Source organism: Ursus americanus, chromosome 11 (assembly GCF_024610735.1).
Source record: "Ursus americanus isolate L20-20 chromosome 11, mUrsAme1.1.p, whole genome shotgun sequence".
Lineage (NCBI taxonomy): Eukaryota > Metazoa > Chordata > Mammalia > Carnivora > Ursidae > Ursus > Ursus americanus.
Genome location: NC_142137.1, coordinates 70,729,910 through 70,756,989, shown reverse-complemented (window position 1 = coordinate 70,756,989; position 27,080 = coordinate 70,729,910). Strand labels below are relative to the sequence as shown.

Sequence of the window (27,080 nt, the reverse complement as noted above, 5' to 3'; positions counted from 1 at the left end):
ATTGAGATGGAACAACACACGTGATGTTCACTGCCTGGAGACCAGGCAAGGATTTAGCATAACAGACCAGGTATGATGGTCATGCCCCGACCTAGAGCAGCGGCAGGTGGAGATGGCTGGTAATAGTGGGCTAGAAATAAAGTCACCAATGGAAAAGTAATAAGTTTGGTAAGTGATTGAATTTTGGAGAGCAAGGGGAAGAAAATATCAAAAGATTACAACATTTGATTTTTCTGAAGAAGCTGTTGGGTAGAGAGGTTTTACATTCATTCGCAGATTTTCTTTGGCACTATGAAACATGTCACTGAATCCAGCTAGCTGGGCTGTCTAATAAAATGATAATATGCAAAAAGATAGAAAAACAATCAAGATGTCAGCATGTTTGTTGAAGTGTTCTGCCAAGATGATATTTCACTTCTGAGCCAAAGCAGTGACCTAAGTTTCATCCTGGGGAGACGAGGGACTGCCTACATTTATTAACTTTGTGTGGACGGCTCTGGCCTCAAACAACATCACTTATGCCAAATTTAAAACTTAGGCAACAGAGGATAATTATTAATTTTTCACATCATGAGGAACACTGGATTCCTAAACATCTAGGACATAGTGTAATTTGACATTCAAACTCGTACAAGAAAAAATGACCAAATTTTGAACAATGCATTAGGATTTTGGAGAAACTAATAGACAGCAGGAGAAACAAAGGGAAGGAAAGCACAGCAAATAAATGTTGTCTTGAAAAATCAGCATGGGGAATTAGTTAAGACTGAATCAGCGTATTTGGGATGTGACAAAGAAAAGGTATATGTTTTTCAAAATCAATAAATCAAAAGAGGGGTGTATTAGAATGTGCACCAAGAAACCTGTGCAATCCCGTGAGGTAGAGAGGGGCCCGTATAGAGGGATAGCCTCTGGAATACACATTATAATGAAGACCAAGTGGAAAATATAGCAAGGAAAATTTTGGTTAAATATAGAAAAGAATTTTATCAGTTAAGACATTCCAAAATGGCATTAGTTACACTATGGTCCTGTGAGTCCCATGTGATTCAGGGGGTCTGAGCAGAGGTCAGATGCCAGCTTACTGAGAGATGTTATATTACGAGACTCACCAAATATGAAATAAGGCCCTTCTGAGTCTGATATATTCGAGTAGCCTATCAGTCATCTATATTACATGTGGGGGCCGTTATCTTCAAGGCACCCCTGCCTATACCTACCGTTACACCTGATGGCTTTACTTGTTATTCCTTCTCTACATTTTCAGTGCTTTTCTATTTCTTATATTTTTCTTAGAGATCCAAAAAAAAAAAAAAAAAACCAACAACTCTGAGTCTTTCTGGTTTTAAATTTAATCTTTCTATTACTAAAATTCCTTCTGTAGTTCAAATCATAATCAGTGCTCTTCTCTTTCTCTTCCCCCTTTTTTTTCTCTCAAAATAAGCAAATATTGCAAGCTAAAGATCAACCCTGCCATCATTCAGCTGGCATGACTGTTTTCTTGATCATTACTAGCAACTCATCTTCCCCAAACTTATAAAAGTAAAACCAGTGGTTTTATTTTTCTTTCTCTCCAAGTTACAATTAATTCGCATCTTCCAGTGGACAAATCTTATAAACTCTTCTTTCCAAAGTGCATTTCTTGCAATTGTCTGGAATCATCTCAAGTTAAGTCCTGCTGACGAGGAGGTCTTCTGTGTAAAAACTAACACTGTCAGCACAATTGTCTTTCTACACAAAGAACAAACTACTGCACATGAGCAAGTGTATACTCCAGGATACAATCTCTCACTTTTAGAAGCATCCATATTATCATGTCCAAGGAGCTTTTTAGGATGGTGTTATAAATTCAGCAAAAGTCTGCATGCTCTAACCACTAAAAAAGAACTCTAATGAATATGTAATATGTGCAATAAAAGTCTTGATTATTGTGTATGTTATATATCTATTAAAACCCTTTATAAACTACAGCCAGGTAAAAAATTTTATCCTAGTGCATAAATACTGAACTTGGGTCCAATTTTTGTCCAAGATCAATCTCACACATGGTATTTAAAAAATAAATCATAGTAAATTATGAGTATTGAACACTATTTCTTTTCATTCAGGAATGGGAATTTAAAAGGAAAAAAAAAAACCCAAAAAACCTTTGGAACAAGCCACGAGTTTGGGAGGTTATTTGTTGAACACAGCTGGTTTAAACACTGGAAGGTGAAATCAGTATATTGGAATGACTTGTCTAATACACTGTAAAGATAACTAATTAGGTGCAGCTGAAACACTGAGTATTCATGAAATAGGGAAAACTATAGAAGTTATCACATTTGTTCCTCTCTCCATTTGAATAATGCTATCGTACCATTTTACTAACTGACTGACAATGTGCAAATTACTTAATCTCTCTGCTTTTATTTTCTCATCAATTAAATTAGATGAAGAATGCTTTCTTCCTCTTGGGTTTGTGAGGATTAAATGAGATGATTCGCAAAAAGCATTTAACCCAATTAAATCTTATGTCAGTTATATCTGGATATAAAAAGCAGGAAATAATTATTAGCTGTTGTTAAGACAGTTATATAATACAAAATGAAACCCGGAACAAATAAGTAAATAATCCCATTAAAAATAGTCAGGAATATCTACCCTGGAAATCTAATTGGCAGAACAGTTCCCTGAGATTTATGTTATGAAAGATATAGTTTAGACAAGCAATCAATTCTAAGAACACATCAGTTTTTAAGAGGAGATTTCTAACTTTCCCTAATAGATTTGACAAAGATCACAGGATCATGTCACAACACTGCATATTAATTCATGGCCTCAATAACAGAATGTTAAAAATGTTTATCTTCTTGTCATAAAACATTTCAAACAGCATACCTTCTATAGAGGATACCATTTTTTCAATGACCCAAAGTTGAACGAGTTCACCTGAATTTAGCAACTTATAAATTAGTTAAATATATTAATGGACACTTTTTAAACTTTCCAAACTTTAAGCATTTTTCTGGTGAACATTTTTTGAGCCAAAAAAGATTATGTCATTGCAACTTCAAAAGGAAGCACTAAATGCTAATAATATTAATTGCATAATTTATATTATACATATGCCAAAGATTTTCAACCAAGGAATTAAACGGTAATTAGAACTTATCTTGCAATTACAATCTTAATTCTTCAAATGTGTTAGATTGTATCTCACAGGTTTTTATAATGGAAATTCTTGCATTACAATACTGTCACTTAACAGGCATGCTTGGTATATTATGTGTTGGGAATGGAAATTATTTATTTAGAGAAACTTAGCTATATCAATACTAAAATCATTTATATGCTAAGTGGTTATTACCCTGGAAAGGTTTTATTTGGAATGAATTATGCTTTCTTTTTGAAATATGGGAAACTAAGGTAAATTTAATAGTGCAATCAATTTTCTAGTAAAAGTGGGCAGAAAAGTCTAAGAAAAAGTAGACTGGTTTTTAGAAATTGGTTCGTAGAAGCACTTTTCCATAATGCGCTATAAATATAGATAAATGCCACATTTTAGACTACTTCATAGACAGTAGGAGAACACTTGTTCTGTGAGTTGTCAAGATTAGGAGAGCACTGTCCTCTGTGTAATCTACAACAGCGCTTAACTCAAAATCCAACTTGGCAAAATAAATGAAGAGTGAATGGCCAGAGTAATTTTTAATCTACATACCTATAGTTATTGGAACATTGTTGGGAGGACTACGTGATTAGTTAGGATAAAAAGATTGTGATTCAGAAAGTAATTCTGCTAGCCAATAAAAACAATCCAAATTCATCAAAGTTTATTAGTTTATTAAATAATGTGTTTAAAATAAGTAAGTATCAATTGCATACATAGTTTAGCAGCTACAGTGTACTTAATCTGTTATGTGGACACAAAATTGTTTTACTTTATTACAATAAAATAGCTAAACTGGTTTTATAATATCTATTTTATTCTACTCTCCTAATTTCATTATAAGCCTATCATTTTGTTCCACTTGCCTTATAAAGAAGAACTAAAGTCTGACTATTTAGAGTTATAATTTCCAAATTTATTATTCTGTAAACAAAAATCAATAAGTTTAATGAAGATTGAAAGCTAAAACTGGTTTCACAATACCAATTTGTTGACTACCAGTGTTTTGCAAAAACATTGTACAGAAATTGAGATATATCGATCTTTGTATAATTGCTGTATCCCAAATAATTTGTTTGTTTTTAAAAATGCATGTGAATGTTCATGGTCATGCAGATTCTAGTTATCTAATTTGGCTATGCATTTTTCTTGGATGTTAGTTTTATAAGGTACCAACAATTCTGAAATATAGTCCTTTTCTCCATTTATCATCTTGGCCCATGTGCATGAAATGGGTAGATATGCTGGCCAAGAAGTTATAAGCAGGACAAGAAGGGATTCTTCTCCCAACGAACAAAAGTCCAGAGCCAGGAATTCTATCAAACATTTAAAGAAGTGTTAATAAATATTCTTCTGAAGTTATTCTAAAAAGCAGAAATGGAAGGAAAACTTCCAAACTCATTCTAAAAGGCCAGCATTACCTTAATTCTAAAACCAAACAAAGAACCCACTAAAAAGGAGAATTACAGACCAATATCCCTGGTGAACATGGATGCAAAAAAATTCTCAGCAAGATACAGGCTAATTGAATCCAACAATACATTAAAAGAATCATTCACCACAATCAAGTGGGATTTATTTCTGGGCTACAAGGGAGATTCAATATTTGCAAATCAATCAATGTGATACACCACATTAATAAAAGAAAGGATAGGAACCATATGATCCTCTCCATAGATGCAGAAAAAGCATTTGACAAAGCACAGCATCCATTCTTGATAAAAACCCTCAACAAGGTAGGGATAGAGGGAACATACCTCAACATCGTAAATAGGCCATATATGAAAGACCCACAGCTAATATCATCCTCAATGGGGAAAAACTGACAGCTTTTCCTCTAGGGGGGTTGGGAACAAGACAGGGATGTCCACTCTCACCATTGTTATTTAACATAGTACTAGAAGTCCTAGCTTCAGCAATCAGACAACAAAAGGAAATCAAGGGCATCCAAATAGGCAAGGCAGAAGTCAGACTTCACTCCTTGCAGATGGCATGATACTCTATGTAGAAAACCTGAAAGACGCCACCAAAAAATTGCTAGAATTGATACACAAATTCAGTAAAGTCACAGGATACAAAATCAACGTACAGAAATCTGTTGCATTTCTATATACCAATAATGAAACAACAGAAAGAAATCAAGGAATTGCTCCCATTTGCAATTGCACCAAAAATCATAAGATACCTAGGGATAAACTTAACCAAAGAAGTAAAAGGTCTGTATGCAGAAAACTATGGAATACTTAGGAAAGAAATGAAGATGACACAAAGAAATGGAAAAACTTTCTTTTTTTAAAAATAATATTTATTTTGTTATATTAGTCACCATACAGTACATCCCCAGTTCTTGATGCAATGTTCCATGATTCATTACTTGCATATAACACCCAGTGCACCATGCAATACGTGCCCTCCTTAATACCCATCACCGGCCTATCCCAATACCCCACCCCCCTCCCCTCTGAAGCCCTCAGTTTGTTTCCCAGATGACTGGAAAAACTTTCTATGCTCATGGATTGGAAGAACAAATATTGTTAAAATGTCTATACTACCCAAAGCAATCTATACATTTAATGCAACACCTATCAAAATACCACCAGGATTTTTCACAGAGCTAGAAGAAATAATGCTAAAATGTGTATGGAACCACAAAATACCCTGAATAACCAAAGCAATCTTGAAAAAGAAAAGCAAGGCTAGAGGCTCACAATTCTAAGCTTCAAGCTATATTACAAAGCTGTGGTCTTTCTATGGTACAGACAGACAGTATGGTACTGGCACAAAAACAGATCAGTGAATAGAAGACCCAGAAATGAACCTACAGCTATATGGTCAACTAATCTTAAACAAAGCAGGAAAGAATGTCCAGTGGAAAAAAGATAGTCTCTTCAACAAATGTGCTGGGAATACTGGACAGCCACATGCAGAAGAACGAAACTGGACCACTTTCTTACACCATACACAAAAATGAATTCAAAATGGATGAAAGACCTAAATGTGACATAGGAAACCATCAAAATCCTAGAGAATAAAGGCAGCAACCTCTTTGACATTGGCCATAGCAGCTTCTTACCAAACATATCTCCAGAGGCAAGGGAAACAAAATAAAAAATGAGCTATTAGGACTTCATCAAGATAAAAGCTTCTGCACAGAGAAGGAAACAATCAACAAAATTAAAAGGCAGCCTTGGGAATGAGAGACTATATTTGCAAATGACATGCCTGAGAAAGGGTTAGTATCCAAAATGCATAAAGAACTTACAAAACTCAACACCCAAAAACCAAATAATCCAGTTAAAAAATGGGCAGAAGACATGAACAGACATTTTTCCAAAGAAGACATGCAGATGGTTAGCAGACACATGAAAAGATGCTCAACATCACTCATCATCAGGGAAACACAAATCAAAACTATAATGAGATATGATCCTCACACTTGTCAGAATGGCTGAAATTAACAACAAAGGAAACAACAGATGTTGGTGAGGATGAGGAGAAAGGGGAACCCTCTTACACTGTTGGTGGGAATGAAAACTGGTGCAGCCACTCTGGAAAATGTTATGGAAGTTCCTTAAAAAGTTAAAAATAGAACTACCCTATGACCCAGCATTTCCACTACTAGGTATTTACACAAAGGTTACAAAAATACTGATTGGAAGGGATACATGCACCCCAGTGGTTATAGCAACAATATCAACAGCAGCCAAATTATAGAAAGAGCCCAAGTGTTCATCGACTGATGAATGGATAAAGAAGATATGGTATATATACACAATGGAATATTACTTAGCCATCAAAAAGAATCAAATCTTGCCATTTGCAACAACATGGATGGAGCTAGAGAGTATTAGGCTAAGCGAAATAAGTCAGAGAAAGAAATACCATACGATTTCACTCATATGTGGAATTTAAGAAACAAAACAGATGAACATAGGGGAAGGGAAAAAAAAAGAGGGAGGCTAAGCCATGAGACTTAACTATAGAGAACAAACAGAGGGTTGCCTGAGGGAGGTGGATGGGGGATGGGCTAGATGGATGATAGGCATTAAGGAGGGCCCTTGTGATGAGCAGAGTGTTGTATGTAAGTGATTAGTCACCAAATTCTACACCTGAAACTAATATTATATTGTATGTTAACTAACTGGAATTTAATTTAAAAAAATTAAAAAAGAACAAATTTTGGATCAAACCAATTTAAATGTGAATCACTTCTGCTCCTGAGCGATGAACAAAACACTAAAATTTTCTGAGTCGAATTCTCTTGTGTGTAAACTGGTATTTCCGCTTGCATATATGGCAGTGTGAGGAGTAGGTTAGGGGAGACAGAGGAAAATCCCAGAGAGTTAATAGTGCATAATGTTCACTCCATTCGTGTTAATCTATCTTCTATGTTCGAGATAGTGAGATACCTCACTCTGCAAGTTGGATTAGACTAAAAGTATTTCATTAAGTTACATTTTTTACATTCCTTAATCAGGATGCTAATAGTGTGTCACAGTTTAATTGGCAATACTTTTCCTTTCTCAGGACTGCATAAAATATAGATTATCTTTAACACTTGATTACATCTTACATTTGATGATATTTGGTGAGATGTTTTCAAACATAGTTTTTGAAATACACTCTAGGGAATAACTTCCTTTCTATGAAGACCTGGTCCATAAGGCGATTATACTATGTACCCTGCTTTTATTGGTAATTGTGAGAAGGAATGCTACTGGATTTTAAAAAAATAGATTTAAGGGGCACCTGCCTGGCTCAGTCAGGAGAACATGGGTCTCTTGATCTTGAGGTCGTGAGTTTGAGCCCCACACTGGGATTAGAGATTACTTACAAAAATTAAAAAAAAAAATTTGAATGCAGTCTGGCTAAAATACTGGAACCACAGGAGAGGGATAGCTCATACTCTGTTTCATGCTTTTAATCAGGTGAATTTGCTGCCGGTTTTCTGTGTTCAGAATTTTTCTCAAGCTATTATTGATCACTACTCCACAATGGAAATTGATGATAAGAAAACATTTTTGCTTTATAATGCAGTTGAGGTTTGTGGAGAAGATCAGCAACAGCTGCTTTGATTTGACAGCACATAATAATTGTTAAAGTGGATCAATGAAACTTCCATTTACTTCAGTACATTAAATAAAAGAAGTCTGTGGATCAGAGCTGCCTTAGAACCATTCTTTCTGGCAAAGCAATTTACATTTTCAGCGTATCTGTCGCTTAGGTTTGAATGGAGAATCTGTTTTTTAAGACTTGGCTGTGGCTCATTCTATCATGTGACCTTAGGCAAGTCATTTGATCCAATTCTTAGCTTCTTTATTTGTAAAGCAAGGATGACAGTTCCAAAAATAATACTTCCTTGTCCTTGCTACTGCTGGCCTGTGGGAATTTGGGGGTAATATTGATGAAATCACTCAGGAAATGAAATATACTCTCTGTGACAAGGAGCCATGTGGTAGAGCAGAGAACACCACTGGCCAATAGGCTAATCGAATTCTATGGGGATGCTATTCTTTTCTCACTGGCTCACCTTTTAAAAGACATGTTGAAATGAACTTCTTGATTTTGTTCTCTACTTATATATAAATCATTGAATCATTAGATAATGTAGCTCAACTCTGAAATGACAATGAAAGTCTTTAAACTCTATGTCTTGTTATACTCAGTCAAGGTTTTACAAATCCTCAGTCTTCTCTGAGTTGATCATGGGATCATAGAGCCGTGCTACCTTTAGAAAGTGTTTGAGGTTAATTTTGTATCCTCCTGAACATATACTTTAAGGTCCCAGTCATGGCCTTGGTATGAACTTTTGGATGACATCCTCCAAAGATGCGATTCTAAAGCTGCCCCTTAAGATTCCTGTTCTAAGAAGCCTCACGATTTAGGGGTGCCTGGGTGACTCAGTTGGTTAAGCATCTGCTTTCAGCTGAGGTCATGGCCCCAGGGTCCTGGGATGGAGCCCTGCATTGGGCTCCCTGCTCAATGGAAAGTCTCCTACTTCCTCTCCCTCTGCCCCTCGCCCCTGCTTGTGTTCATTCACTCTCTCTCAAATACATAAATAAAATCTTAAAAAAAAAAAGATTGCTGTTCTCTTATTCTCCAAACACTAGTCTAGGTTCTGCTGTGAAGGGACTTTGTAGATGAAATTAAGGTTACTAATTAGCTGACCTTAAAAGATTATTGAAGATTAGCTGAGCAGACCTCATGTAGTCACATGACCTCTTAATAACAGAAAAGGAAGGCAGATGAGATGTGGGAGAAGGGGAGTCAAGAGGCATTGGAAGTATGAGAAGATTTGACTGGCCATTGCTGGCTTTGAAGATGGAGGGGCCATGAGCCAGGGAAGGTTGGCGGTCTCTACAAGTTGAGAGCTACCCTCTGTTGACAACCAGCTAGGAAATGAGGACCCCAGTCCTACAACTGCCTGGGACTAATTTGTGCCAACAACTAGGATAAGCTTGGAAGCAGATCTTTCTCCAGAACCTCTATAAGGAATGCAGGGTGGCTGACACCTTGATTTTGACCTTATTGGATCTGGCCATATTACCCAGCCATACCCACAGGACTTCTGATCTATGGAACTGTAAGATAATAAATGGGTGTTGTTTAAGCAGTTAAATTTGTGGTGGTTTGTTAAGATAACAACAGAAAACAAATATACCATCCATCCATACCCATCTATTCAGCAAATGTTAACTGAGCTTGAGAACTGCCAGGAACTGTTCTTAAGCTAACGATAAAGCCGTGACAAAGAAACAAAAGTCCTTGCCTTCGTGGAATTTATATTCTAGTAACAATACTGAGATTTGAAAAAAGACCCCAGCTTCTGGCTCATTGCTATTTGGTCTCATAGGCCTGGTAGATTAGAGAAAGGCTCAGTCTGCTGGGCTGCCCTGCTGATGGAGAAGGCACCAGGTGCTGTCCTGTCCTCCAAGGCCCATATCTTATGTACTTGAGTGGGCTCTCAAATCCAGCTGGTTGGTGGCTTCAGGACTCCTAATCTCAGGATGCTCTTTGGTTGGGTTTGTAAACACAATATACATATCATACTGTAGTCCTTAGCAAGGACTTAGCAAAAATCATACACAATGGCACTCCTAGCAAAGATACAGCAAAAATTGCTCATAGAAATTCTAAGAGAGAGCTGAAAACAATATTTGGTGACTATAGTTAACAATACTGTGTTGTGTATTTGAAAACTGCTGAGAGAAGAGATCTCAAAAGTCTTCATCACAAGGGGAAAAACGGCAATTATGGGAGGTGATGGACGTTATCTGAACTTCTTATGGTAATTATTTAGTAATATATATCAAATCGTTATGTTGTACACCTTAAACTTATGCATGTTACATGTCAATTATATCTCAATAAAACTAAAAAAACCAAAAACCCAAACAAACAAAAATAAAACAAAACCCAAACACCCTCCCAAAAAATAGTGTTTGGAGGTTGCCCACATAGGGAGGTCTTCTCAGGATTTTCCCAGGAACGGATAGTGTGTAGCTAGGGCTAAGGAAGCTGACATTCCTATTCTTTGGCAAGAAGGAAATGGTAATGGTCAGAAATTTGAAACTTTGTTCTATTTCTTCACTGTTTCACTGGCTAAGATAATGCACTAAGTCGAAGCACCCTCCTCTTGCCATCTGAGCCATCTCAACAAGTCCACCATGGCATCTGGATTTTTTTCTTCCAGATTCATGCCCTGACCTCAGGGTCAAGGTATTAAAGAATACAGAAGAGGGTGGGGGTGTAAGGTTGCAAGGAACTGAAAACTGGCTTGTTTCTTCAGGGTTCTGGAAACCGCCTTTACTCTCCAGGTCTCCTGTGGAGGTACTCGTTGATTCAGGCACATGGGGTAAGGCTGTGAGAAAGTCTTTGGTGGATTTGAGAAATGGAAAATGGCTGCATGCAGCATGCTTTCCATCTCTAAGGATTTTTAGGAGGTTTTGCTATGTTGGCATATGGTAAGTACTCAGTAATTTTTATTTGCTTCAATGAATCAAACAATATGTACTATGCGGTCTCCTCTTTGGCATCTCCCAAATAGCTGGTAAAATCCACATGGCTCTCTACAGCTTTTTGAGCTGGCATGGTGCATTTGTTTTCCTGGAGGTAGTGAGACCAGCCTAAAGTGAGAGCAAGAAGGCCCAGTCCTCCACGGCGTTAACGGAAAGCGTTGTAGGTGTATAAGTAAAGGTGGGCGTGCCAGCAGGTTTTGATGGACCTGGCATCACACTCTAAATATTCTACTACTTCTCTTTGAATGTCATCATTCTGTAATTAGAAACTTTGAAAGGATAACATATATTCCACGGCTTCTAGACAGACCTACATCTCAGCCATCTGATTAGGTGGTTGTTTACCATATTTATAATAAACAAACACACCCACGTACAAACATGTATCATATTCATTGATTTCTGTTAGAAGAACTACAAACTCCTCGAAACTCTTTATGTGTATAAATAAATATCCAACTTACCTAAAGGTAAAAACAAAGTTTAAAAGAATTGCTTTTTAGTTCAGTTAGTTTTACGTTTTAGTTTTTAAGATAAATGCCGGGTCCATTTGGGGGAAGCAGAAGGAGGGTTGTAACGGATCTGCAAACTCTCAAAGTCACTGAATGGAGTCATTTTCTGTTCACTGTCCTCTCAAAAGAGACATGAATAGGCTCACAGAAAGCTCGGTTACATGTACTGTATTTAAAGGGGGAAAAACGCAAATTGATCTTGGAAGGATCCAAATAGAACTTAGTCGTAACAACATTGCCACCATTACTTTTTTCTTTATTATTTGGAACATTAATTCAGGATGTACATGAGAATATAATATATAAAGCAGGCAAGCAAAGAACTATCAATACTATTTGCAGTTTTTCTAAGGAAATATGTCCATTATATTTTTCAATTCTTCTTCATTGATGGTTTAGCTTATGCTGAGCTATATACATTCCATCCTGTCAATGTGAAAAATATAGATTTTTGAGGAAGACAGTAAGAACAGAACGCTGATTTCACGCTAGGTGGAAAATTCCTTCTACGGTTTTGTGTTTGGCTCAAGTAAACCACAACTGGTGTGACGGGGAGCTGAAACGGGCTCCCTGACTCACATGACCTGCAGGGGCACTTGGTCAGCAGCACACCTAGTTTCAGGGGACCAGTTCCCCAGCTGGATGGATGAAGGCTTCTGAAGAGAGCCCATATGTGGTGAGAAGACAAGGAGGAGATCTCTTTGAAGGGCACTACCTCTGTGCTCTGCTTCCAATCCCACCTGTCTGGTAGAACCATCTGGAGAGCCCTGAAAGTGCTCCTGGCAGTGGGACAAAACCAAGTCTTGGGGCTTTGTCATGGCTGAGAATCCAATGGAGCCTGGCCAGTAGGACTGAGGGCCTGGGCTTGTACTCCCAGAGTTTTCAGTGCCCAGGATGGGCGAGTATAAGGTTTCCCAGGGGAGGAAGGGCTGCTGGGGGTCATTTCCACCCTGTGTGACAGTGCTTCCTAGAAGAACAGAGGAATTCTGCACACAAGAAGCTGAGCTGAGTGCAGGAGACTCACTCTCACTGAGGGAGGAGGAAAGCTCAGGACCAAGGAAGGTGAACCTTCAGGATGGAGAGTGACTGTCCAAGACAGCGATCACTGAAGATCTGTCAGCCATGTTCCCCAGGAGACAATAAGCCTTACTGCCTCCAGGCACAGGGGCTCAGGGTAGCATCAGCTGTAAGACCTGCCCCTCTCTCATCACCATCAGCATGCCCCACCCTGACAACCGAGGGGACATCACCTCGGTAGACAAGGTTGTGGGGGGATGACAACACGCATAAGGCAGAGAAATGCAGGGGACGGTCCGGCACGCTCCTGTGTTCCGTGGCAAGCTTCCAGCACAGAACAGATCCGAGCTGGGGGAGGGGAGAATATTTGAGAGCAAGTCAAGTTCAGAGTTTTGATCAATCTGTTGAAGAAGTGATTCTAAGTACTGGAGTTGTGCGACTCCAAGTGCCTTTGATCTTCTAAGTGAGTAGAACAATTAAGGCCCCTGTTAAGTTTTATGTAGTCAGGGAAAGACTCCCCCACTGAATAAAGCTTATTTTTTGTTTCTAATTCCCTTTTAAACTTGCCTTTTTATTATGTCATGAATAGTGACTATTCAACGTAACAATTACACTGGTGACATGCTTATTTGCTCTGCAATGTCCACATAGAGACCTCTAAAAAGTCATTTTTTGGTGCTTGTGAAAGATTTGCATATAAAGGAAAAAGAGAACGAGATCTTAATTATCTACAGATCCATAGATGGTATTTTAGGTGACTTAAAAAGTACAAATTATGATCTGGCCGAATATAGGAGCCTCCTCAAATTAAAGCTTTAGAAATCACTATGTGCTTTCTGGCCCAGATTAAGTAAAACTTTCTGTTGCAAAAATAGAAAAGAACATTGTTTTCTCTTGGGCGAATATTTGCATGCTTGCTCATTTGGGGCCCATCTTGAGCTTTTAAATACATTAAAGCATATTATACAGATTTCTCTAGGCATATCTTAAAGGCCTTAGCTGAACTGGTAGAAATCTCCTACTCAGAAATGTGCCAGTTTCCAGCTAGCGGTGGAGATGTACTGGCCAAGGACTGGGAACCAGCTGGAATCGAATCATTCTGTATGTTGATCCACTTTGGAGTACCTCAGTGTGGGTGTGAGGGGGGACAAAACACAAATTTCACACATGGTTTGGCAGACAGGTTGAACAAACAGCCAGTTGTCCGTACCCTCTCCCTGCCTCTGGGCCCTCCCAGCCGGACTAGTTGAAGAGACAGACAAAGGAAACACGAATCTTCACAACAGGAGAGATGTTAGCAAGCCCTAGGTGAGAGAAACCAATTCCTCCTGCTGGTCGCAGCAAGATCAGGAAAGGTTCCTGAGAGGACACGATGTTGGAGTTCACTTCTGGGGAAAAAACAAGTGCTATCTCCGGAGAGTCCCTGGACTGGAATTAGGGTGGTCACTCAAGGTCAAGACCATAGGTGTAGGACACATGGTCCATTCCAGCAAGCAGGCAGTGGGGCATAGATGGCCGGAACCCACCTCACACTTTTCTTTCCATAAAACAACAGCCCTATTGCAGCAGTTTAGAGATGATTAACGGGGTTTACCTATGCAACTCATTCTAGATAACACTAAGTCTGCCATTATAATCTGGGGCTATCGTGATGTGCCTGGGTCAAGAATGCGCCTACAATTTGGCGTTCTTCTGACCATCTGACCCATCTAGGTTAGCCAGGGGGCAGGAGGGAGGTGCCGTGGTAAAAACTAGAAGATGTAGCTAACTCAGGTAAACCTGGGATGCCCAGGATGCAACTCGGACATGAAGATTCAGAAAGATTCACACAGAGAAACTGCAAATATAAAAGCCACTTACAAACTGAAAGCAGTGTCTGTTCTGGAAAATGCTGGGATTTCAATAGTCCATTAGGGTGGGCGATTTTCGAGAAACCTCTAGATTAGGCCTCTTGATTAAATAAATATTTCAACCCTCTCCTGAAATGAAGTGAGGAATCCAGAGAAGGAGCTAAAACTATCGAACAGGAGGAGGAAGAGTGGAACAGTGGAAGTTCCACTGTTCTCCAACAGAATACTTCTGCCAGTGCGGACTATTAACAGCTAGAAAGCAAATTTCGCATTGTGTTTCTGACTGCTGGCATGTAAAACAAATATTGATTCTTGAAAATTTATATTGTATCTCGTCACCTTACCAAATTATATGAATTTTAATCGATTTAACTTAGTTTTCTTGGAAGGACCTGAAACCACAACTTTCCCCACAACCCGTGAGGCAGACAACAGATGTGACATTTACCCACCACCTGCTAGTTTGCAAAACAACTTCGCTCACGTTCCACCCTCCATTTCCCTCATCTTCATGCCATCGACACCCTTCCAAAGTGACCCCCTTGCAGCTCCCTGCAGGTCAATGAGCTCTCTCTAGTTCTCCAAACAAACTGCTTTCCTAATTAAGGAGATGGAGGCACAGAGTAGTTATATAATCCATCAAAGGTCACACAGCTGGTGAACCTCAAGCCAGGGTTCAGACCCGGAAACCTGATGCCAGAGCCTTTGCTCTTAAAGACTGTCCCACTTCTTGTTTTTCACATGTTGTTCTACTTGTCCTTGTCCACAAGGTGAACCCCAACTTACTTGTCCAAACCCCATTCAAGCACACAGTGACCTGATCCCCTCACCCAGCTGGTTGGATGGACACAAGATCAGGTGAAGGTGATGCAGTCCCCTACCCAGAGTGGGTCCCTGGGCTGGTGGCAGCAGCCCCCTTGAGCGATTCTGGGGTACCCGGGGCAGCACTCCAAGCTGAGGAAGCATTTGCTTCCCCTCTTTGCTTAGTTTGCAGCATCACTGAAAAACAAAATTAATTCTTTGCCATCTCCTCTGCTCATGCTCGCCTAGATCCCTTTCCTTTCTTATTCGACAAACCCATCCTGCTGAAAGGAAAATGAGTAGAATTGCTGTTGTGGAAAGTGGGAGTCTGCCTCCAGTTATGACGACGTGAGGGAGTGAAAGGCATGCAAAACCTCTAGCTTTACTTATCAAGGATGGGATTTTATCTCCATGCACCCTGAGGGAGAGTTATTCAAGTCTGTCCTGGGTTGAACATTGTCCTCCCAAATTCACATCCTTTCTGGAACCTCCAAATGTGGTCTTACTTGGAAATGGGGCCCTTGTGATGTGATTCTTTGAGATGAAGTCATCCTGGGGTAGGGTGGGCCCTTCACCCAATCCTTATAAGGACTCGTGTGCTTTTCCAAAGAGAAGAGACATAGAGACAGACACACAGGGGAAAATGTCACGTGCAGATGGAGGCAGCAACTGGAGTGATGCATCTCCAAGCCAAGGATTGCCAGGCGCACCAGGAGCGAGGAGACAGGCATGGCCTGGGTTCTTCCCTAGAGACTTGGCGAGCATGGCCTACTGACATCAGAACCAGGTGACAATTATTTTCTGTTGTTGAAGCCTCTCAGTTTGTGGAAATGTCTTACAGCAGCCCTAAGAAACTACTACACAGCCTTCAGAACTGGATTCTGGTTTCCTTGGTCATCACCCTGCCAGCTCACATGTTCTAGATACAGAGACACAACCTGGAGAATAATTTTTTCCTCTTGGCAGATGCAACCAGTAAAGTCTACAGAGAAGAAGAGATACAGAGGCAATTTCTAGTATGTGCCTGCCACCAATATGGACTTTTTTTTTTTTTTTTTACACTAGTGAATTGGGTTTGAAAACCTTGAATGAAGCAGTCTGAGTGAAGAGGAAATTGATTCAGCAAGCATTTGTAGATTTCAAAATGGTACGCCATCTTATAGGGTGACCACATGTAGGGTGCCTTAGGGGGAGCAAGGAAGTCTTGACTTTTCTCTCGATGCTCTGTCCCCTGGGGCTGTTCTCAGATTACTGTAGTCATCAGTGTTTGCAGATCTGTGGGTCCTCCCTCCCCACCCCCTGAGATTTTGGAAGCTGTGCTAATAAAGAACACTTGGAAGAAGAGACCTTGATCTTGGAGAAATTAAGATTGAGAGGGAAGGAAAGTTGTATATAATTTTTTTAAAGGCCTGCTCTTTGGGAAAGGGATCCAACACTGTTCTGTGTGGTTTAGATTAGACAGGTAAATTAGATAGAATGTTAGCCATAGCTTTCAATTTAGTTTAGGACAGGCCTTTCTTTTTGGAAGAAGAATGGGTTACCTCATGAAATAGTGAAGCTACTTATTTAGGACAGAACTGAATAAACAAGTACTGGTCCGGCAGACTGGATTAGGGTATGAACCCTACACAAACACCTGCGAAGCACCTAATTCTTGTAGGTGTGCCACAGCCTGTACAGGAGAAAGAAAACCCAACATGAATGTTTTGACCTCGTGGAACTTATGGTGGGACATGGTAGTTAAGTAAATTGGAGACAGGTGCAGACCAAAGGGCCCCTATGCCTATCTGCTGGCTTTGTTATGATCCTAGGATTCTCCTTAGGGCAGCTAGTTAAATCCGAATTGAGGAAGAACTCAGAAGAGATGAGACAGACACAAGATCATTCTGAATCTACCTTTCGAGAATGGAGGCGGTAGTTCTAATAACATTCCTTAGTAAACTGAGGACATTCACATGCCTTCACGTCTAATAAAGCTAATGATTTCAAAGAAACTTTGAAGTAAATTTCTAAAATATAAGTCATCCACAAAATTGGACAGAATCCCACAGGGGATAAACCTTAATCCCACAATTAAATTTAAAGCTCTGTGAAATAACCTTTATACAATTACAAGACAAAAAACTAAAGACTTTTGGTACACAATGAGCTCCCAAAAGTTCATCAACATTTCAAAGGACCATTGAGAACAGGTCCCATTGGGCTCACAGAAACATCTGGGAGAGTTTGAATCAGGTTGACTGAGAACACTTAGGTTTTCATTAGAAGTGTTTTAAATGACCACCAGCAGAAAACAATTGTTTCTAGCTTTTTCAAACTACTTAAACTTCAGGGTCAAAGACTTGGTACAAATACTCTGAAATTTTGCAAGTTTAATGCATTTTCATATCTATATGTTTTAATGTGTCTGAACCTGAATTGCAATTTTTAAATCCCTTTTTCATTGACTTTTATTAGTCTCTAGTGGCACACATCCTAGAACCATCCTAGGAAAACCTACACACAAGGGGCCATGTTTGATTTCCACATCCACATAAACAAACGTTGTTTCATTACTCTAGTTTCACATGTTCCATGACATAAACTTATGGTGCTATTAGAATCACTGATGCCTGGAGTCTCTGAACTGTTTTAGGACTACTGGTGCAGCTGGAAACAAAGGAACCAAAATTAGGATTGCCTTCAGAAAACAGGGTGATTGGAGAGCTCTGATCTGCTGGCAGAGGCCCATATTTTAGCTATAAATGTTTTAATGCCATTTATTGTTTCATGCTTCTCAAATGCAATACACTGCACCATTAATTTTGTAGTTTCATCTCTGGAAACTATAAATTGAACATTCCTATTGTCTTAATTTTCTGTAACCTTTAATAACACTTGTGAAAGGATACAGAAAAGAAGAAATTGCTATTGCAGAGATTCTTCTTTCTCTTTCACCTCAAAGCAGGGACTGGAAAGACAGCATGGTTTAGATACCCAAAATTGATTGCTTAGAATTAAGAAAAACAAGCTCAAACTTAGTACTTCGGCTCTTCCAAAGAGGATACTGATCCAGGTGTCCCCTGTTGGTCACACTTGGGCCTGTCTTTTTAAACTATGACTTTCTCTAAAACATCAGTCACGTGTTCCAGCTTAAAGGTTATGCCAGGAAGAGATGGACTTGGAAACAAGTTATCTTTGAATGAATCCCAGAGTCCTTAACTTATTTGGCCACCCACCGGGCATTTGGCAATCAGAGGCAAGATGAATACTTTGAGGCGAAGGGATTGCCCCTGCTGGAAAACCAGGAATCCGTACCCCAGGCTCACAGAAGGGCCAAGGGGATGAGTTGCCCAACAGGGGGCCCAACACACTCAATCATCTATTCATGTTGTGATATAATAATTTATATAGTGTTATAATTATGATATACAGATACTGCATGCATATAATAGTGTTTTGTATATCATGTCATATGATAAAGACAGCTGTCTCACTGAACACCCAGTCAAGGCCAGGCTGTACCCGAAGAACCTATGGACACGGTATCTTGAATTGTCACATCAACCCTACAAAAAAGACGCTCTTACATGTTGTAGAGATGATTTAGAAGAATTTAAAAGTAATGTAAGCTCAGGGCCAGCTACGATTTGCATCTTCTGACTCTAGATGTTACCCTACTCCACATTACAACTTTCATCTTAGACTTCTGTTGTTTTTATAACTTTTAAAATTTAGCTTAATTAAACCCTGTAAAAAATGTTACGTGTAAAGAGAAACACAAAGCCACTCTGACCCTCAGGACAGGAATAATCTGGTGGGGCTTGCTGTAAGTCTGAATACCTGTAGAAGTGTAGATTGGGGCACAGATCGGTGCTGCCAGCGCTCCCCACTCCTGCCTGCCCGTCTTTGGCTCCCTTTGCTCCTTGGGGAAGTCTCCAAGTCCGGGGTGCCCTGGAGTCCAAGCCCGCTTCACTGTTTGTCCAGCTCTTATCTCCTCAGCCCCACTGCTCATTTCCAACAAAGTCCATTGGACATTAAAATAGGACAGAAATTGCAGAAAAGGAGCAGGCAGTGGGATGAAGCTAAAGCTTGCACTTGGCGGGAACACTGACAGAGGACAAGGTCATTACATTGGAAGGACTGTTCTCTCATTCCTTCTTTCTTGCTGGCACTTATTTCTGGTCTCATTCTAAACAAATATTTTGTGGTGGGGCTTGAAAGAAATATGTTTCAATCTGAATTTAACAGGACATTGATTTATGTGAAAGTTAAGTAGGGAAAAGAGGAAACAAACGTGTGGAATTGTTTTAAATACATTGAAATTAAGGATGAATTTTTTGAATGTTACATGCTATGAATTTCTAATATAATTTTCTTTATAAATATAACTGGTACTATACAGCTGCTTAGATAAAATAAGTATATATGGTCTGTGAATATGAATGTCTACAATCATAAAACAGGATTTATTAAACTGCTATTAAAGTTAAATTATTTCTATAGTAACATTTCAATGTAACTGGAAATCCTGTGGGATATGCTTCTTCTGGGAGAACTGGACCTATGCAACATAGCCACTTTGAAGAATAGTTCTAAGTTTTATAGCTAGAATGCTCCAATTTTGTAATATGACCCTCTGGAAATCCAGCTTCCTGCATTCTGCATTGTACTGACAGGTTTCTAAGATAAGTAGAAAATGAAGCTAAAGCTAATATTTTACCCCCTCAAATGTCAGAAAGATATTAAGCAGAGAAATAGTTGAATGTAGGATTCCTCGTGCATGCATTTCGAAAGGTTCCAAAATAATTAACCTCGTTTGGGGCCAGTGAAGGCTAGGGTATAAGCTATAAATTCCCACATCGATAAAACCTAAATAGGGGTGTAGTCCTAAAGCCAATTACTTCTTCTGTTAGCCATGTGGACATCTGTGAGTTAAAGAATGAAATCAAAAGTATGAGAGAGATGTAGAAACCAATTGCTTTTGTTTAAGAATCTAGTGATTTCTCTCTCTGTGGTGGCTGTACTTACTCTTCTTTCCAGGTTTCCCTGAGGATGAGGGAGATTCTAATTGTCTTTTGAACATCGCCGTTTTTCTTCTTTTATACAGTACAAAATGATGCTTAGATTCAAGCTGCAGATTCCGCTGTGGGACAGCGAAAGCATTAGCCCAGGGTGGTCCTACTCAAGTGAGGGAGGGGAGACGTGTGTGAGAGCTCATGGTCCATGACGGTCAGGCACAGAAGCACGTGTTTATACACAAGAAGAGTGCCAGAGAGACAGCTTTTAACATGAAAACATGGACATAGCAATAGCACATTGTCCATAGGTTTCCGGGAGGATTACTGGGGAGACCCTAGCTAATCACACACTTGAAAACTGTTAGCTTCAACTGAGACTTTCTGGGGGTGGCTGCTCCTTGATTCTTCCAGGTTTTAAGTAACTCTCTCTCTGTCATCTATTTCTTTTTTTTTTTTTTAAGATTTTATTTATTTATTTGACAGAGATAGAGACAGCCAGCGAGAGAGGGAACACAAGCAGGGGGAGTGGGAGAGGAAGAAGCAGGCTCATAGCGGAGGAGCCCGACGTGGGGCTCAATCCCATAACGCCGGGATCACGCCCTGAGCCGAAGGCAGACGCTTAACCGCTGTGCCACCCAGGCGCCCCCATCTCTCTATTTCTGTCATCTTTCTCTCTGCCATCTCTCCATCTCTTTCCAGTTAACTGGAGTCTAGATACAACGGGGGAACTGAGGTCTCCTTTAATGAACCAAAATTGAACGATGTGCACGCATAGTCATTCTATAATCCCATGAATATTCGACGCTGCTATTCAGTAAAAATAGGAAGTCTGAATAAAAAGTAGGCAAACAAGTATTTTCTATGAAGTAGAAATGCTGTTACTAAAACGGTCAGTTTATTGGATCACAGGAGATTCACTTACTAACACCCAGTTTTTAGTTTCCTGAAACTTGTCTCAATGTCCACATTGAGTCTTCTGCCATTCAGGTATTTTGGAATGATATTAACTCACTCCATTATGAGCATTCTTAAGCTCCCATAACTCCAGGTGAGTCCTTTTTACTATGTAAGTAGGTCCTACTATTGAAAGACAGCTAAGGACTTTCTGAAGACTCCATGATTTCCTGAATAGTCTGCCTGATTAACCAGACTTTTAATAGCAATTTAAGAATATAAAAGATAGTGATTCCAAACAAAGGAGTTGTATGTGGCAGGGACACTCACTTTTTTTTGTCTGACTTTTTTTTTTCTTGTATGTACGTGAGCAGATCATGTCACAAAATTTTCATGCAGTGTTCCACTAAATTGCTACCTTATTTTACATGACTGTCAGGAATTAACTTCAAATGTTGACTTACGCTGTGCATGTGAGAAGTATGGAAATTTAAAGTTAGCAACATAAAAGAAAATTAGAATCACATCTTTTCAAGAGGAGTAAAAGGAAAATCACGCTCCCGATGAACAAATATGCATCCACTGCCTGCTAGAGACCACAGCTTGCTAGTACCGTTGTGAGGGTAAAGCAGATTTAGCTGAGCTCACAGTGCTTTCCAAAGCTTATAGAATAATTAAAACAAATAAATGCATCAGCACATATGTATTTATAATCAGCACTCACTACCAACTAAATAACTACAAATTATCTTTTTTTCTTTTTTTTAGAAATGAGAGAACATATATTAAAACTCCCCAAGCCATATTTTAATAACATTGCTTTAAAAATTCATCTTAAACCAATTAATAAAAACTGCAATTTTAACAGAAAGTCTGTAAAGGTAGAATTACTACCAAGACAAAGGACAAGCTCAAAACCTACTAATGTATTCAAAAGACTATTAAAAAAAACTTTTACAATTTAATTATTGGAAGATTATAGAATGGCTTCGGCGCTTCTGTACTGAGTAAGGAAGCTGTATGTGTGAGGAGTAATAAATGAAATTGTTAATTTTACTGTTTCTCTGGGGAGTAGCAGGAGAAAGGTGGGAGTTACGCTATTTAGATCTCCAAATGGATCTTGGTTTATAAGCAATAATAAATCCTAAATGTGTTGCTAATTAACTCTACTTCAAACCACTCCCTTTTTTTCAGGCTTAAAAGACATTTGACTCCTGGGATCACTCACCATTCATATTCTTAAAGATGTTCAGGATGGGGAGGATCTGACGGTAATAGGGCACCAGCGCTTCACCCACCATCTCAGCTGACACAACCAGATGCTGGAGGACTTTCAGGGTGACGCAGATGACTTGTCGGTTCCGAAGGTTCAAGGCATCTTCAAGGTAGGACAAGAAGCAAACCAAAAATAAAAAGCATTAATTTCTACAACGTTAAGGTGAAGTTGGCTTGTAGACCACTTAACTGCACTGTACCCGGTTAGTTGGATGAACCTTTATTATTACAGTTTCGAATGATGCACCGCAGCCTTTAATGTTATAAACAAGATCTTGTTTGTGCATTATTTGTTCTTCCAGCTTTTGCTCATTCCTCACCAACCCTAAGGAGGCCACTCATCATCCTTCACAGAAGAGGCTGGTGATGGATGAGATCTGTTAGTGTCGCTGGGGTAAAAGGGCCCCATGAAGGCTGACAGACAAATTTCTATGCAACAATCCTCTCCAGTTAACAACCTATGTGATCCTTGAAACCATTACCATGAAACAAACATTTATTTGGGAAGGGAGAACTGGGTGGGGTGTGTGTGAGTAGAAACTACAGGCTGTTAACAAATATTGACAATGTTCCTGGTAGAAGTGAACATAAAGTGACTACATTTAGACTCTCAAGAAAGCAGGAAAGAAAACATTTTTTAAGCTCAGAACTTTAGAAGGAATCAACAGTAAATAAGAGACCAAAAGAATGCAAAATGGTTTTAAAGATCAATTCTGAATGCACAGTCACAAGCTACACTGCAGAAATAGGATGGGAAACAGTAAGTTACCCGGTTGTACCCCCACGTGCTGGGTCTGGAAGGTACCATTTTTTCCAGCGGGGAAAGCAGAGGACTGGGGATCAGGGCACTGGTAGCTGGGTGTATAAACCTGCCAACTCCCCTACACAGTCTCAAGTTCCTCAATCATGGGAATGTCTTATTTACTTTCTAAAATGATTAAAAGTTCCAAGATTTAAACAGAAGGGCTACATAAAGCATCTATCATAGAACGTCAGAGGTGGTAACAAACTGTGATGCCCCCAGATTATTCCAAGATACAGTCAAAGGCTCTTATTTATAAGATGATGCATCTTCTAAAGAAAAGATTGGCTATGATTAAACTATGTGTCATTTATGGAAGGACAAAGGGAGCCAGGCTACCAATAGGGATGACACCAGGGTCAATACATGGGATACAGTCCTGACATTATTGAGCTCTAGCTCACATTCCCAATAGCCAGGATCTTCTAACACCTCAAATTCAGTGTGTTCCAAAGATAAGTTGCCTCCATAAACTTGATATTTTTTCCTACAGACCCCATATTAGTAATGATACAACCAGATTCCCAGCCTCCCAGGGTCAAAAGTGTTGAATATCTCATGTATTTATTGAATACTCTATTGAAGGTGAAAACCAGAATGGTTGTATGGGTACAGAATCGTGAGTGTATCAATTGTTTATCCCTGCATTTCTGACTGGGAATTATAGCTCATTGCCACCTCCCAGCATCATGAGAGAATATTCTACTGCATATCGTTAGCCCAGAAAAAGATCAAAATTCAAAGTTTAGTTTCTACTGAATGCATATGGGTTTTACACCATCTTAGAGTTTTTCAACTTTATGTAGGAGAAATCCTAAATCAAACAATTTTAAGTTGAGGACCGTCTGTAAACACAAACGTGATGAATGGAGATGGCTCAGGTTTAACTCAGGGAACCAATCTAAATATAACTATGGAATTTTGTTTGTATGATGGCTCATTACCACAGCATTTAGACACACTGCAGGCCATACTATATTCTGAAAACAACTAGAAATAGAAGGCTATCATTTAGCCTAAAAGTTGTAGTAATAAGATATTCAAAAGCAAAGTGTCAGAGGGAAGGTTGGAAGGGTGAAGGGTAGGTGTAGTATTGCACAGTCAGTAGTGGGGGCTCTTTTTCTGGTTTTATCCATTCTAAAACTTGTTTTTTTTTTTTTTTTTTTTTTCAGGTAACCAGGTACTGAACCTTGACTACTGACCCAGCTCAGTTTAACAGAAGAGAACTTGGGAAGCTGTAGAAATGTTGCTATGAGAATTATGGGCAGTAAACACTTTCAAAAAGAGTACTAAGGAAGCTGAACATGTTTAGGGTTCAGAACTGCATAGAGCTGTGTGAGAGTTCATGCACTAGTACCAGCATATACCAAATGCCTCCATATTCCAGGAATTAAGCAAAGCACTTTACAAGTATGTGTTTACTTAATCTTCATTCGTCAAGTATTTGTTGAGAATGTGTACGTGCCAGTCACTGTTTTAGGAACTGGAGACAGGGAACTGAATAAGAGAGATATGGCACTCATTCTTTTGGGGCTTATCATGTGGTATGAAGAAGATAGTGAACAAATACTACAAGTTTGATGAATATTCATAAGATAGATAGGATATTCATAAGAAAGATAAATTATTAAAACAGCAAATCAAAAGGGGCAACCAGCCCAGCTGAGTGAGTAAAGAAGGCTCCGAGGCACAGGGACAGACTCAAGGGATGAGGAGCTGTTACTTAGGTGAAGAGTACTCCAGGAGAGGGAACAGCATGCGAGAGGCTGTCTCCTCTTAGAGAAAAGAGTCCTCCTTCTAAAAGGTTGACTCTAGCTCATTGGGATAAAGTTCTACTTAGCAATGTGGGAACAAACTCCAGAGAGCATAGAAACAGTCTTCTAAATAGTTTTATCATCGTGTAGAGCCCATCTGGTAACTGCAGGAGCCATAGTGGCTACAGAATACTGGCCTTTCACAGCTTCCTTCTTTTAGAATATACATACCAAACAAAGCTTGCAAGAAAACAGCCTAGAATATGCTCATTTACTACCAATGTTAGAGTTTGCCATATAGAATATATTGATTAAGGAGTAAAGCTTTTATATGTATGAGTAATAATAACAAACTTGTGTTGATTAGGTTTATGCCTATCTGTATAGATAATTGATCACTTGGAAATAAACTAATAATCTCTCTCACCATGGACAGTAGTAACAGCTATCAGGAAATAATTATTTCATTTTACTGCAACCTTATTGAATTAACATGTTTGTGATAAGTGTTATTGGATTGACAATGACTGACAAGTAAAATGTGTGAACCATTACTCTTAATGGCATCTAAAATGGAACTCTGGTCCTCCTAAATGACCAGGGAATAGCTCTAAAGCGTCTGCAGTCACTGTGAAATAAAGCCAGGGTATGCAGTATAAAAGCCCCTTAACTTTATCCAAGAGGGATTTTTTTTTTTATATTGCCCCTTTCCACTTCAGTTCCTCTATTTTTCTTCCTCATTCTTGAGGAATTAAGATATACCATTAAGTTGGAAGTCTTTTTGTTCTTACCATCCCAATGGAATTAAATAAAAAAGAGGGCTTTTTTTTTGAAACAAAGTTCTTTTCCTTTGAAAAAGTATGTTAACAGATATAAAGAATATGATTCTGTAGCTTGAAAGAGCAGAAATGTGTTTATTCTTGTCTTGATGGGCCTGAAAGCTATTGTCAAGACATAAGTGAGGACTTTGAACTCAAGATTTAAGATTTTGAAAAGGGTCTGACATGAGATATCTACTGACATTATAGATCAGCCAGTGGAACCTTTCTATTCAGAGAATTGGATTTCTATTGTATTTCTTACTTCCTTCAGGTATAATCAACAAGATAGAGCTTCCAGATATACAGAAATTGCTGAAGAATAAGGAAAAAATAATTTAAAGTCAAAGTGGTAAAACTTATTCATCTTAGATGGTTATAAGTCATATGATTTTTCTCAAGCATAAAATCCATTATTGCTATAATTTTTGCAAAGTCTGAACATTTTCTACTAGTAGATATGATTCACTAGTGGGGAATCAAGAAAAATGGAAATATTTCTACTTCTTTTAAAACTGGAAACACCAAACAAAATGCAAAAGCAAACAATAAAGTCTCAAAAATATTTTTGACATATACTATAAATGTTAATATCCTTGATATACAAATAGCTATCACAAACCAATAAGACTGAATTTGTTAATTAAAAAATGGTCAAGGACATTATATGTTAATTAAAAAGCGTATAAAGTAAAAAAAAAGAAAACATGGGCAAGGAATATGAATATATAAATTAATAAAACAATAATTAATATTCCAGAATGTTCAGCTTCATTAGTAATCAAAATAACACTACTTTATAATTTTGAATATCATTTAACAAGAAGTTTTTGAAAATTTAATACTCAGTGTGGACACAGGTGTGGGAAAAGAGGCACTCTCATAGATACCATATTGTAAGCCATCACAATCTTTCTATAGCAATATAGTATATAGTAGTTCCCCCCTTATCCATGGGGGATATGTTCCACCACCCCCAGTAAATGCTTGTAATAACAGATAGTACCAAAGCCCACATATGCCATGTTTTTTTTTTCCATACGTACATTCTTATCATGAAGTTTAATTTATAAGTTAGGTGCAATAAGAAATTAGCAATTATAACTAATATAGCAATTATAACAATATACTATAATAAAAGTTACGTGAATGTGGTCTCTCTCCCTCTCTATCTTATTGTACTATACT

General features: G+C 38.7%; 1 protein-coding gene across 1 annotated transcript in view; it reads right to left on the bottom strand.

Moving 5' to 3' along the window:
- PACRG (parkin coregulated) overlaps window positions 1–27,080 on the bottom strand; it is a 496,763-nt gene that overhangs the window by 176,022 nt on the left and 293,661 nt on the right. Inside the window, exon 4 of the mRNA XM_045805472.2 lies at window positions 22,472–22,621. Within this exon, the coding sequence (XP_045661428.1) occupies window positions 22,472–22,621 (150 nt within the window). The remainder of the gene's footprint in view (window positions 1–22,471; window positions 22,622–27,080) is intronic.